The sequence below is a fragment of the Gouania willdenowi genome, chromosome 6 (genome assembly GCF_900634775.1).
Source record: "Gouania willdenowi chromosome 6, fGouWil2.1, whole genome shotgun sequence".
Taxonomy (NCBI): Eukaryota; Metazoa; Chordata; class Actinopteri; order Blenniiformes; family Gobiesocidae; genus Gouania; species Gouania willdenowi.
Genome location: NC_041049.1, coordinates 21303060 through 21318439, shown reverse-complemented (window position 1 = coordinate 21318439; position 15380 = coordinate 21303060). Strand labels below are relative to the sequence as shown.

General features: G+C 37.0%; 1 protein-coding gene across 1 annotated transcript in view; it reads left to right on the top strand.

Moving 5' to 3' along the window:
- cdk17 (cyclin dependent kinase 17) overlaps positions 1-15180 on the top strand; it is a 63125-nt gene extending 47945 nt beyond the window's left edge. The window contains exons 6-17 of the mRNA XM_028450806.1: positions 1613-1669; positions 1752-1866; positions 3793-3887; positions 5305-5367; positions 5604-5727; positions 8441-8561; positions 8697-8794; positions 8893-8998; positions 9390-9432; positions 10517-10607; positions 10687-10764; positions 12258-15180. Coding sequence (XP_028306607.1) covers positions 1613-1669; positions 1752-1866; positions 3793-3887; positions 5305-5367; positions 5604-5727; positions 8441-8561; positions 8697-8794; positions 8893-8998; positions 9390-9432; positions 10517-10607; positions 10687-10764; positions 12258-12298 — 1032 coding nt within the window. The 3' untranslated portion in view covers positions 12299-15180. The remainder of the gene's footprint in view (positions 1-1612; positions 1670-1751; positions 1867-3792; positions 3888-5304; positions 5368-5603; positions 5728-8440; positions 8562-8696; positions 8795-8892; positions 8999-9389; positions 9433-10516; positions 10608-10686; positions 10765-12257) is intronic.
- Positions 15181-15380: the final 200 nt, after the last annotated feature.

The window sequence follows — 15380 nt, the reverse complement described above, 5'->3', positions numbered from 1 at the left end:
AAAGGTTTATTCAGTGTTTTATATTTGGCCTGGTAAAAATGAAATTTGTGATTTTTTACTTTTGGGTTGTTTTTTCTGTCTTCCTAATGTGCTTTTTTCCTTTTTTTTGCTTGTACAACTTTAATGTTGGCTGTTGATTTGATGAAGAATAATTTTTTCAACGGAACTAAAACTAAACTATCATAGAACTCTATGAATTCAATATAACACAGGTTTCTTTGGAATACACAGATTCTTTTCTGGATGGGTAAATGGTTAAAATGTACTTTTTCCAGTCTAGACCACCAAGACTATAACTCCTGTGCAACAAAACTACGGTATCTCACCTCCACCAGTCGTTGAGTGTTATATTAAAAAGACTGGCCTAATGACTTGTGCGAGGACAGTTGTTCCATGTTCGAAGGAGGTTGAAATTTCAATGCTAAATTTATGGAAAACCCAGATGATGGAAGCTGTTGCATGTGAAAAAATGTTTTGGGGGGAACTGAGTCATCAAAATAGAGCGAATAATGAACAATGGAACAGTACCTGTAATTTCCGGGCTATAAAGCGCACTGCTGTATTGGCTGAATTCCAATTATTTAGTTGTTTTCCAAGAAAAATCCATCACATAGGCTGCACTCCATTGGCTGATGAGGGTGCCCTTCAGGCGACTCGGCCAGTCAGAACGAGCAGGTCGGCGGGCTGATATACTTCTGTTTGCTTTAAAGGAGATTTTCGTCTTCCAACTGATGAGTTCCAACTGATAAGTTTCCTCCTCAACATGACGTCTCCTCCTCACTGCCCCACGTCTACATATCATCAGTCCATTTACAGCTTTTTATGGTCACTTTTTACTGGAACCAGACTGACACACCCCTTCGTCCATTCTCCTTCTTTTTACCGTGGAGCGATCACGCCAAGTCCGGACTGAGTCAGAAATGTACGCGATTGCTTCTAAACAAACTAAACGTTTTCTTTGGCAATTTTATGCTGTTTATTGTTTCCTTCTGTTACAAACTGGCTGACTTACTGTATCCAGGCTGTTGTGATCGCTGCTCCGTCTCCATCTGTCATTTCTCCTTACGTAAGCTTCTCCATCAGCCTCAGAGTCCAGAGTATCGATGTCTCCTGAACAAACCTAACACAGTGATTTAACAATGTTTTTATTGTTTCCTTCTATTACAAACTGGCTGACTTTTGTTTTATCCAGCACTGTTTCTCTCTCTGTGTGACAATTTGAAAGCTGCATTGTATGCATTTCTCCGCACGCTCAATTTAATGTAAACCATTTCATTGGTCCACCTTAACGGGAATTTCATTGGTCTAATGTGACTGCACAAAATTTTTTGGCGGCATGAACCTTGTAAAACCAGAAAAAAACCCACAAATTAGCCGTGTCATTGTTTAAGCCACAGGGTTCAAAACATGGGAAAAAAGTAGCGCCTTATAGTCCAGAAATGATGTTAGATGTGTTTGAGGAGGAGACAGATGTCACGCCGGAAAAATGGTTGAGTCTTTGAAAAAGATTGACTTAGGGCAAAAATCTGCATGAAATGAATGAATATTTTGTGTACTTACTGCAACACTGAATGGAAAGGAATTCAAACATTTTCTTTCATCTTCTTCCCAGTCTGAGATTGGTTTTGGAAAGTTGGAAACCTACATTAAGCTAGACAAACTGGGAGAGGTGAGGAAGACTCATAATTACACCTAATCTTCAGTACCACTACCCACAATGCACTTTAATTTGATGCGTGTTGTCATTTTAGGGAACGTACGCTACGGTGTTTAAAGGACGCAGTAAGCTGACTGATAACTTAGTAGCACTGAAGGAGATCCGGCTGGAGCACGAGGAAGGAGCTCCGTGTACGGCCATCAGAGAAGGTAAACAGCACACGGGCCATTGACTGGGTTGTAATTACTTTGTGGTGTTTTGATGAAGCAAAATAGAGCTGTCCATTTGTATTTCATATTGATAGGGAATTCATACGCTGCATTTTCTTACCCCTGGTCAAATGTAGTTGATGACCTATCCCAGACATTTCCTATGAAATGATACTTAGATAGATAGATAGATAGATAGATACTTTATTCATCTCCAAGAGAAATTCACAGTTCCAGCAGCTTACAGGTATGGGAACACAGGGGCATGCAGAGAAAGTACAATGTAGAAATTTAAAAATTTAAAAATTTAAAAATTTAAAAATTTGACATTCAAATCAAGTCAAGGAACCGCAACCAAAATGGTTGCATATGCAACCTTTTTTTTCAGCGTATACGAGTAAGAATTTCATCTGGATCCTGCGGACCAGGATTTTGGTGTGTGCACGGTACTGGTACTGATTCAGGACCGGTGGTTGCCGTGGACCCTCAAACTGACTTTGATCATTAAGTTCAGGGATATTTTTTCTGCTGAATCATTTGTGTGAATAAAATAAACACAAATAATAAAATGTCTTATTTTTACAGTTCTTTGTTCATAGGTTGTAATATAATTAATCACCGATTTCACGTCTTGTAAAGAAAATTCTTAGAAAAGATTTGTTTTTAACTTTACAATTAGGGGAAAATGGTCAAATTTAGAGTCTTAGAAGTGGAAATTTGTTTGCATATTTCAGCTAATACATTGTATATGTAAGAAAAACATGAATAATTGGATTATATAAATTTGATTTCTAATGACCAGTATATTTTCCCTAGTTATTTATAATCTTTTCCACATAAGGAATCCTTTTTCTTTATATTTAACCAAATAGTCAGGAAAACACTAATAAATGGAGTAAATTCTTAGTTGCTGCAGACACACAATAGAGTTTAGATGAGTGAGCGGAGAATTAAAGAAAATAGTGTCCAAGAATCATTTTTAAAATACTAATCATAAAATAATTTTGGCTTATTTTAGCTTTGTGTATTTTGTTTTTCTCATCAATAATATCACTCTAAATTGGTTTAAAATTAATGAGAAGCTCTCAGCTTAAGGGACCAATGGAAATGTCACGTAGTTTCACAAATTCACTAAGCCATTCACCTGTGTGCAAGACAGCAGCTGTTAATGGCAGATTTAAAATGGCTGTCAAAAGACAAAATTGGGCAAAATTGTGGGAGGAGATCAGTTTAATAACTTTTAAAGTTTTTGAAAAAAAAAAACAGCGATCAACTTAATATATAATAATTTGCAATAGGTTTTAAGTTCAAAGGTTTTTTTCAGTATTGGAACTACAATTCGGTAAAGTTTCAAATCTGTAGCACACATGGTTGATTTTTTTGTGAATTTTCAAACTTTTGAACTTTAGAGGCTTACTGTAGCGCCACCTTTAGGACGATTGGTCTGTTTTTGCAGCTGAGGCCATCTGGCATGGGACTGGACCTTTGTGCAAAGTTTGGTGATTTTGAGAAAACAAACATAAAGGCAAAGCAAACACACCGTCATCCTCAAATGTGCTTTGATTTTAAGTCCTATAGTTGTGATTGCTTGCCTTTGAGGACAATGAGTGGTGGGTTTGTGTTTGAGCTTATCTTTCCTGATTTAAAGAGAATTATCCTGCACACAGTGTTGATCGTCTTTAGGAATACACATATGAAAACAAAGTAAACAATGATATGAACCTAAAACTCACTGATTAGTTTTAGACCAGGGTGCTCCAGGTCTGCCTGGATCTAATGATGATATTGATATGGTGCTCTACTGAAAGCCAGGAGCAACACAGCATTTCATGCCAGCAGTGAAGAAATTAGTGTTGAGACCTGAACATGATTCCAGTATAAAGCCAATATACACTCATCCTGAAAAATATTGCTCTGTTTGTGTAGTGTCGTTGCTGAAGGATCTGAAGCACGCCAACATTGTGACGTTACACGACATCGTCCACACCGACAAGAGCCTCACACTCGTCTTTGAATACCTGGTAATACTCGCTGCCTCGTGTACACGCATGAAGACACACAGAAAGACAGCCTGCTTTTAACTTTAGCTTTTAATGGGGACATATTATGAAAAATTCACTTTTGCAGTTTCTTTGAACACATATGAGGTAACCTGAGTGTCCACTGGCACACAAAATGTGAAATAAATCCATCCAGTCGTTTGTGGTCTGCGTGAGTCTTACAACACAGAGAAAAGTGCTCCGTTTCAATTTTCTCAGCTTGTGATGTCACAAGCTAAATCGAGAAAGAAAATATCCTCCCCTCTGCTGGTGACAGGTGAGAGAGAGGGCTGATCACTTGTTTTCTGGCCGTACGTTTACAGCACTTATCATAGACAGCGCTGCTTTTACAGTTTAAATGATCAACATACGGAGTTACTAAAGGTTTTTGCAACTCAAGGGACACACCCCCAAAACGGAGTGCTCTGAAAGAGCTGGTTTAAACAGGGTATTAAACCTCTTCTGTTGCTTGATTTATGTTATGTTTTGATCAAACCCCAGCACAGATATGTCATTTAGACCACAGGGAACTGTTTTAAAAGGTGAAAAATGGGTATAATATGTCCCCTTTAACTAATTATTTATTCATTTTAGGATTGTTAACTTCTATGTTTTTGTTGTTGTCTTTTTGTGTTTTTATTGTTATCTTTTGTTGTTTTTATGGGGTTGTTATTTTTATAGAGTTGTTAACTTTTATGTTATTTCTATAGTTTTAGGATTGTTATCTTTCATGTTTTTATTATATTTTATTGTTTTTATAGTTGTAGAATTGTGTTCTTTTATGTTGTCCTTATAGTTTTAGAATTGCTCTTTTATATTGTTTTTATAGTTTTGTTATGTTTTAGGATTACTGTACTATCCCAGTGTTTCCTTGGGGGGAGCCCTCTGCACTAGGGGGCTCCCCCCAAGGAGTGTTTTTCAACCTTGGGGTCGCCTGGAATTAAAATGGGGTCACCTGAAATGTTTAGTAATTAAAAGAAAACACGGATTAAAACTATATAATTTTTAATTATTCATAAATTATTAGTATTAAATTATTTTTTAAAAAATTATCACACAATCTCAAACATACATATTCTATTTTTCTATAATTTTTTTTTTGAATATAATTCCAGATCAAATAAAATGCAGTAAAAGAAAAATTCTGAGCTGGCGCATCTTGTGCATCTTTTTGCACTAATTCTGTATAACAAACATGCTCAAAAACACATTTTTAGAAAGAAAATGTCTCAGGGGTCGCCAGAAATATGTGATCTAAAAATGGGGTCAGGACCCAAAAAAGGTTGGGAACCGCTGGTTTGATGTATTTAGAAGAAAAATGTAGAAAAAGGAGCATTGGTGTGTTTAGGATTGTGTTTCACATTTACAGCCTGAGTAATGATGGAATGTCTCTCTGTAGGATAAAGACCTGAAGCAGTACATGGATGACTGCGGGAACATAATGAGCATGCATAATGTGAAGGTGAGAATGGCTTTCATGACCCCCTGGTCAGGTTTTTGTTCTGCACCAAGACCAGGATAATTAACAATATCCCATGAAATAAGCCAACATACTAGAAACAATGATCATATTTAAATATTTTGTCATGTTTCTTTAGGTTTTGCTTCAATCGGTTCAATGTAAAAGACATGCAGCATTAGTGGTACTTGTAGTTGCACATAATCCTGCTCAATAATAATGATGTCCACTGTTTTTAGGTCTTCCTGTTCCAGATTTTGCGAGGGCTGTCTTATTGTCACAAGAGGAAAGTTCTCCACAGGGACCTGAAGCCACAGAACCTCCTCATCAATGAGAAAGGGGAGCTAAAACTGGCAGATTTTGGTAAGAGGCCTCACAGGTACTCATGGGTTGGAGAAAGACCTTCACTAATAGTGATGGTGAAGATGAATGAATATGTACTCTAATTACATACGGAATTCTAGGATTCAAGCATTTATTCATGTAGTTAACATAGATTATAAGAGCTTGAAGTTTTATACATAAGGCTGACATTTAGCTGTCATTATCTGTCATTAGCATGAATAAGGTGTCATGAAGGCTGTCATTAAGTGTCGTTCACTAAAATGTGACACCTTTAAAGCTATGTTGGCATTTTTTGGGCAAGGTGGAGGGATCTAGTGAGGTTAGGTAGGGTTAGGGTTGAGGTTGGGGGTTGGGGTAACAAACGACAGCCTTCACGACACCTTATTCATGCTAATGACAGGTGTGTCATGCCATAATAATGACAGCGTAATGTCAGCCTTTATGCATAGAAAATTAAGTAAAGTCCTTATGTCACCATTTTTGACACCATCTTATTCTATGAAAAATAAATCATGCAGATGTCTGGTAAAACATGTGCCAAACAAATTAGCAAAAATAAATTGTGTGCAACTTTTTCAGTGTGAGCTAACAGCGCTGGGGTGAAGGTGAAGGCGGAGCCTCTTCGTGGATCAAAATGCGCAACTTAACGTTAGGATGCACATAACGTAAAACATTTCATGGATGCACTATTTAGCGTGTTGTTGCATTTAGCATCAACATGAAAAATAGTGACAGAGGGACTTAAATATAACACTGAACAAAAGCCCTTTAGGCGTCACAGTCATCTAGTGCAGTGGTTCCCATCCTTTCTTTTCTTGTGTAACCCTTGAGCCTTTTTGTCATACCATGAGTACCCCCTCACTCATACGTGTTCATGATTCTCCAAATGTAGAACAAAACACAACTGAATATTCAACACAAGTCATTTTATTTCGTCTTCTTAAATTGAACAATTAGAATTCAGGCGTTATCTTCTTATTTAACTTAAATTAAACATAAAATTATGTTGCCTTCAAGGCAATCAAAATGATCAATATAAGAAATAATATTATAGGAAATGTTTGTGTTATTAATACTAATATATTATGATTATATTGTTATTAAATAAAAATAAGTAATATAAATAAATACAAAACAAATAATTAACCGGCTTGTTATTAAATAAAAATAAGTAATATAAATAAATACAAAACAAATAATTAACCGGCTTGTGTTATATATAACTTTTATGACATTTACCACAAAAGCATTTAAACTTTAAAAACAAGTCATAGTGCACACGTACCTTTTTAGTGACGAACTTATGAAATGACTGAGATTATTTTCTATTATCTTGGAAATAAATTCTGAATTTTTCCGCGTACCCCCTGCAATGTGCTCATGTGTACGCGTACCCCTGGTTGGGAAACTAAGCTTCCATACTAAACATGTGTTGAGTTTCATCATGACATCTAAAAGGCAGCTCTTTGTTGCTTCTCTGTCTTTGACTCTTCCTCTTATCTCCATGCTTGTATGATGCAACACTGAAGCTACATCAGACACCTACTACCCGCCCTGCTCTTTACACCAAATGAACATCAGTAAAAAAAAAAAATAGTTTCACTGGTTTCAGCCGTGACCTTTTTATCTGTAATAGTGCAACATTTCTTAAATTTAAAAACCAAACGGAAGAGAGAGTGAATGAAAAATGTGAATCTGTGTGCAGGGGTTAAGCTTAAAATCCACTAACATTTGCTGCATTTAGTTAATTCACTCACTGTTTTGTAATCAAGGATAATCTGCGATTACGTGATGCTGATGTAACACTTACACATTCAGTCCATAGATAATTAGGCTTACGTGGGTTCTTTGGAGTCAAAGCAAAGAGTTTGCTTCCAGGCTTTTGCGAGCAATAATCCACAGCGCCCCCATACAACTCACTAAGGATAAACATTTAGGCTGTGTTCAAAATGTCACACTAACGTACTACTCACACAAAGTCTGACGTCAAAATGAGTATGTAGTGCGTTCACATTAGATAGTTTGGAAAGATTGAGTACACGAGAAATACCCGGATGTATACAATATCGGGACATTTCTTAAGTATACACTAGTCATACTCAACATCCCCATGATGCATTGCAAGCTAAAAAAAAAATCAAACATCCCCCTTTCAAAACAAAAGCATCTCTTCTTGTCTTCCATCAGTTTTAAACACTTATGTAAAAAAAGGCTCTTGTTTTGAATTAACCAGAAGTTTTGTCAGTAGCACAATGGTGGGTCTCCAAAAATCTCTGAAATTACCACATGTTGATATTCTACTTGGTCAGTTTTTCACTTAAAATGTTTTCAAAACTTTCAAAGGTGGTGAACCAACAGAGATATTTAGTCTCAGTGTGCTTCTGGTTTTTGATGTTGTAGGTTTGAAATGCATCTTGGGAAACTTGTAACATTTTTTGTTGTGATTATTGAAAACTCCAAGCAGCGTTTTTCTTTTCTTCTTAGCTTAAAAACGTGTTTACAGGTGCATTAGCGCCAATAAATGCGAGAGAAAACAGTACGAGGAGAAGAATAAATGATTACATTAGAAAAGAAAGCTGCATCTTCTTTGATTACAACTTTGTATTTGAACTGTAAGATCTCATAAGCAAAGGGCTTAGCTGTGTGTGGAAAGGACTACGGTAGATATTTGGTTAAAACTCACAAAGTGTGCGTGTGTGTGTGTGTGTGTGCGCGTTTCCTTTTGTGGCAGGTCTAGCAAGGGCGAAGTCAGTTCCAACTAAAACTTATTCTAACGAGGTGGTGACTCTTTGGTACCGGCCTCCTGATGTCCTGCTGGGATCCTCCGAGTATTCCACTCAGATCGACATGTGGTACGACAACACATGTTCCTTTGTCTCATTTTCTAACACAATTAATCATATCACTTTTTTTTTTGTACTATTGCACAACCCAAAATGCTGTTCCTGGGTGTAAACAGTTTTGTGTGTGTGTGTGTGCGTGTATAGGGGTGTCGGTTGTATATTCTATGAGATGGCTGCAGGTCGGCCTTTGTTTCCAGGTTCTACCGTAGAAGACGAGCTCCACCTCATATTCAGGCTACTGGGTGAGTCTCTCCTGCCAGCAGTCACAACAGTGTCTTCAGTTGTGTCACCGCACACTGTGATCCCGTGTATGAATGTGTGTGTACGTGTGCGTCCTCAGGCACACCCACAGAGGACAACTGGCCAGGAATCTCCTCCATCGACGAGTTCAAATCCTACAACTTTCCCAAGTACAAACCCCAGCCATTGATCAACCACGCCCCCAGGTACTGCCCTCAGTGCCCTTTGTTATATTTGATTTTGGGTTTTTTTTTTTTTTTTAGAGCAAATCATCTTTGGTTTATTGATCTACTGTATGAGGCCTACACTATGTTTTTATTTGATAAAAAATAGATTGTGTCCAGCAGATTTAATATAAACCCTGAACACACTGTGTGTTTGTTTTTGTAAATGGCTGCCTCAGATGTTCCCATCCTGTCCTGGTGCATGTATGAAGTGATGGTGTGTGCTCTCCAGTGTGTGGCAGTACATCCTGTCAAACATTGCACAGGCGGCTGCGCACTTCCTTCCTCTCACGAGTGCCCCACATTCCCATCAGCCCCCCCCTCCCCCGCCCCCAGCAGACAGATAGTAAATGCTTCCTTTTGTCCTCTGCAGGCTCGACAGTGAAGGCATCGAGCTTCTGCTGGCATTCCTCAGAGTGAGTGTTTGCTTCCACTACAATAGCCTCAATCCAACACTAGGTTGTCCACAGAGAGATGATCCTGCTTTTACAACCCACACCATCAGTTGGATCATATTGGATTTTGATCAGTGCCCATAAAACCGTTATGACATACTAGTTTGTATTCTAAATGCAATACATTTGAGTGTTTCTGTTTGTTTTTTTTTTATTATGTGTCAGGCTATGCCTTTTCTAGACCCTTTACATGTTCATTCATGTTTATTTCTTTTAAGTAGTAAAATATTAATCTCTTGTAACACATTACAATCCTAGGCAGTTTTCTATATATAGTATATGTATATATATATTATACAGCTGAGCTCCAATCAGTAAAAAAATTTCCGTAATCCATTAAGAAAATCCTGCCTGCCAATTTTGAAATTTTTTCTCAAAATACCGATATTCAATATAAATATCAATATTTTTAATTCAAATAAAGTCTGACCAGAAAGAACATTTTGGTTAAATCTGCTGATGCAAAATGCCACACAGGCACATTTATTAACAAACGGCTGCACAGTATTTGCCACTTTTGGCTTTTTTTCCTATAAAGGACAGCATGTGAGTTATCTAGTGTGGTGTGTAATTATTTAGAATCTTGATGTATTGCCAAGCCCTAATCTTGAGTATGTTATGATGGATTATATGCTTTAGCCTGTAGTAATATTAAATTCCATTTTAAAAGCTCGACTTAGATTTGAATGAAACAAGGTGACTTATTTTATCCTCTTATCGCGCTAGTATAGTGAAAACTGTGAACTCCAGTGCATTTTGGGAGAGAAATTTTATATACAGTAAATAATGTCACACTTGTACTCAAAGAAAGAAGCGAAACACAATTTAATAACTATTTTTGTGCTCTTTTGAAAAGAACCTTTAAAAATGTAAAGCAAATGGGAATAAAGTAGCTTCTCTACTAATCTGGAATTCAACTGACGCTTCCTCACACTATTAACTCCTATTCCGTTGTCTACTGTAAAGATTATGACGATGACTTTCACCGCTCTTCTCTACTCCAGTCGAACCTGAGATTTAATTTCCTGTGTGTGCGCGTCCACAGTACGAGTCCAAGAAGAGAATCTCTGCGGAAGAGGCCATGAAACATTCCTACTTCAGGCAGCTCGGGATGAGAGTTTACACCATACCTGAGAGTGAGCACACGGCTTCACCTCGCTGCTCTTTTTCTGTGTTTGTGTCCGTCATTGTCTGAGCACGGCTGCTTTGTTTCAGGCGTGTCGATATTCACGTTAAAAGAAGTGCAGCTGCAGAGGGATCCTGGATCCAGGAGCTCTTTATACCCAGATTCAGGTGAGGGTCCTCGGCCTGTGTGTGAGATTTGATCAACAAAACCTTTCTTTGAGTGGTTGAGAGCAGAGGTGTGAAGAGTACTGATATATATCCTACTCAAGTCATTGATTGAAATTGTACTCAAGTACAAGTACAAGTAAGTCATACATAAAATACTCAAGTACAAGTAAAAAGTAGCTCAATTAAATAGTAGTCAAAGTAAACGTTATTAGTTACTTTTCACCCCACATGTTTATTTGTTGGTAATAAATCTTGCTACGGTTCCCTTACATACAGTAAACATCTCATGTATAAACTTAAAAAGGAAAAGACACAATCTTGCAAAATTGGAACTTCATTTATTTTCCACGAAGTCATCTGTATAAAATAAAACTAGCTTTTAAATAAACTAACACCAATGAATTCAACTCAAAATATAAAAAATGACCAGGCTCTAAGTATAGATACATTTATGAACTTTAAAACTGAGAAAATAATCTCCATTCAATGCTGTTGGCGCAGTGCATTACGTTTAATCTGATTGGTCAGCTAAGATGTGATGCATTTGATGTCTGGTCATTACATTTTTTGTAGTTTCACAAGGTTCTTTGATCATTCTATGCAGGTTGTAGAAATTTAACAAATTGCTTTACTTCTTTTAACACTTACCTAAGTACAAGTAGAATTACTGATTTGGAAATATACTCTAAAAAGTACAAGTAGCCATAAAAGCAACTCATTTACAGTAACTTGAGTAGTTGACTTTTTTTACTTTTTTTCACCACAGCTGACCTGCCATGGACCTAAAAAATCTGTTTATATATATGTATATATACTTTATTTATTTGTATTCATTATTATTATTATCCCCTGCCACAAATGTGGAAAGGGGGATAGAGGTCTGAGCTCTGTCCGTCCGTCCAAGTTAAAGAGGACAGCTTTTCTCAGAAATTGTTTAAGATAGGATAACCTAATTCAGTGTGTGGCTTCAGTATATCAATACCTTAATGGAGTTTGAAAATGAGACGTGCGCAATTATTTCTTCCGGAGTTATTACCCTTGTTCCGTTTTTTTACTCTGTTTGAGGTATCTTTAAAGGGGACAGCTTTTCTTAGAAACAGTTTAAGATAATTCGTAATTTTATTTTCTGTATACATCTAAGTTCTTAGAAAATATTGTTTGTTATAATGAGAACCAATCTGGCGGGGGATGTTGACTATGTCTTTTTGTTTTTATTATTTTTCATATTTTTGCACCTTATCCTTCATTTGCACATTTTCTCTGTGTAGTCATTCTCCTTTTTCTGCGTGTGTAGAAGTATTATTATTAGTGTTGTTTTTTAATATGCTGCTTTTTTCCGTTCTAATTACCCCTCTGGGTTAAATAAAGTATTTTCTGATTCTGTTTCTTGTAATCTGTTACTTTCACCTCTGGTTGTGAGTAATTTTCGCTACATAAATAATGGATATGGAATGATGGGGTTTGTAGTTTGAAGCTGTTTTTTTGTTTTTCAGGTAACGGCAAGATCAACAGGAGGCAAAGCATGCTCTTCTAGCTTCATCGCCCCTCCCTCAGTAACCTGTCGCATGAGCCCACCCCCCTCAGAATGACAAACTCTGGTTTTCTCCCACATGCACACACAAACATGCACACACTCCCCTCTAAGCCAGTGGTTAAATCTGTTTATTATTTATTGGGGGGGATAAAAGGTTGAGTTTTAATATTTTGCTGCTAAAGTACTACTGTCTGTATTTAACACACCGTGCGTGTGTGTGTGTGTGTGTGTGTGTGTGTGTGTGTGTGTGCGCTCGTGTGTGTGTGTGTACATATGAGGCGACCAAATGCACAGTTGAGCAGTCGCTGAGGTCACTGTTCTTCAGATTCTACGGTTTCTTTTGAATTTAATGTGATCCCGATGTTGTTTTTGTTGTCGTGCTCGAAGAATACAAGATTCACTTACAATTTTTTTTTTTTAAATGTATATCTATGTATTTGAAGGTCGTGTTTTCCTTTGCGCTTCCGTGACTGAACTGAACGACTGATAGAGCAGATGGAGTTGGGTTCGGGGGTGGGATACGTTTCACTGGTCAACGTGCACTGCAGCCTGTGACCGGGACCTTTTCAGTCAAGGTTAAAGAAGCACACGCCGACAGTTTGAACCACAAACATCGTTTTCTTTTCCTGGACTGGTTTTTGCTGTGCAACGGGACCAATACTGCAGTTTTGTGGAATAAAAAAGTCATCCAGTGCAGCCAGACGACTTTTTCCAACATAAAAACAATGCAGGCTGTAGATGGGAAATGTGCATTCTCATTAATGACTTGCACTCCAGCATCTTTCTTTGGAATCAGGGACCACAGACCTCCACGTGGCCAGGTTTACCCACCAGTATTATCTTCTCTTCCCCCGTTTTTGTGATCTTCAACCTCCACATTTGTGGCATGTTTTTCAAAGATCGGTTCAAGAGATTCAAAATGAAAAGTTGCTACTTTTCTACCACTGCTTTTGCTGGTATTTGTTTAACGATAAATGATGCAGAAACTTTTACCAACACGCTGTGTCCGTCTTTTGCGATTGACAGCCAACAGCTAGTCTTGCTTTTGTTTGCGTTGTTTTAAGCTCCAGAAAAAGACCATTATTACCATTACCATTAATGTTGCACCTTGCATTCCTGGTTTTATTTAGCTGCATTTATAAAAGTGATAACAGGACACATTTCACCAAGATTTGACCTTGTAAATCGATAAAACTTTTGAAACCATACTTAAGAGATTCACCTCCTGAGCAGATTAGCAGGCTACCACTGGCATGTTTCTATGCTAACTATGATGCTAAGGTTAGCAGCTAATTAGTGTTGCACAAAGCTAAAGATGTGCTGTGAATGCTGCTATTTTATGCTATGCTATAGGGTGGAGGGGTGGAGCAGCTTCCTGAAAACTGCTCATAATTTACCACAAGGAAATGGGTTTTGAGAGTATTTGGTTACTTAGTTTTGTCTGTTAGCATTGAGCTAACACGTTTATTGTGAGTGGCCAATAGGAGGCTAACGGCTAACCTAAGTAAAATAAGCTAAATATATATATATATATATATATATATATATATATATATAATTCAAAGATATGATAGTTCATTTGTAGCAGTTACAAAACAATCCCAGTTAACTTGGTATAACTGAATGACTAGCTTAATTTTCCTATCAATTTTAGGTCAATAAAACCAGTTGTGGCATTTTGTTTAGTCACATTTTTTATATGTAACAAGCAAGTTTATTCTACAATCTAGTGATAATTTTACCCTCTTTAAAACCACTTTCAGGCTTGTTTTTAACATTTCAAATGGTAAGGTTTAGGTAACCAAACTAGCTTTTGTATCTCTCAATGAGACATGTGGAACCAGCTCACCCGAGCAGTCACAAATGTCCTGACAAAATCCCTTTTTGGTGAAATGGGAGCGTTCTAATGGTATATATGCAAGAACCACACGTGGAGAAATCCATCAGAGTAAGTGCTGAGAGCCACGTGTGCACTCAGGTTAGTAAAAATAGAAGTGAGTGGTGCACTTCAGCACTGAATGACACCAGGAGTGCTGTGAACATCAAACTGTTAAAACTGGAGCTTTTGTCTGCCCGCTGTCGCCTGTTTGTAGATCTAATGAAACCACAACACAAGTTAGCTGTTTGAAACGCAGTGATTGAAATGAACATGCAAAACCACTAATGCTTGATTAAAAATATAAATAAATCCATTGTTGTCTGAGAGCATTAAAAGGTGAATTTCATTATATGTGAACTTAAACACAGTTTGCAGAGTGGTGTAATAATCCTTATAAATTACTGTATGTTTTCTTGTCTCAGAATATTTTTCTAAATGCTGTGTTTTCCTGGATTCAAGAAAATGACAAGAAACCACATTAACGATGTTAGATTATATTTTAAGATGTCTTTGAAATATTGTGCTGAAAATTGTGCAAACGGGAAAAAGTCATTATATTAATGGTAGCTATCCTGTATTATTGACCAACAACTTGTCTTTAGGCAGCTTGTAAATGAGTGAGCCATTGTTATTCTCGTGCACTGTATCGACATGTTCAGATGCATTCGCATTATTTCACTGTAAACTGTGTTTCTGCTATCAGAACAGCAAGTAATGTGCACAAAATGAGATTTCTATTGCGGCAAATTATTTATCGTTGTCAAAAAAAAAAAAAAGTACTTTTTTTTTTTTTAAATGGACGATCTAAGTTTATGTGACTGTGTTGGAGTGTGTGTGCGTGTGTGTGCGCCTGATGCATGGAAAGCCTGCTGTGTTGTGAACTCGACCTCTGAAACACTGAGCTCTCAGCAAACAGTTGGTGTGTGACTTTTTACTGGAACTATTTATTTCTCATAACCATGGAAAGTAAATTTCAACTGTTTCTTAAACCCTTGGTGTGGCACTCGTTATTTGCATGGATGCGTGATAATAATAATAATAATGTAAAATATGGAAAAGCAGAAAAAAACATGTTTATTTTATAAAAACAGTAACATTTTATTGAATGAAAATACAAACAAATCGTTAAGAATATACTTCCATTATTTCTAATCAAAAACAAACAAAAGCTATTTTACAAAATTTCTTGTGCAATTTTCTTTT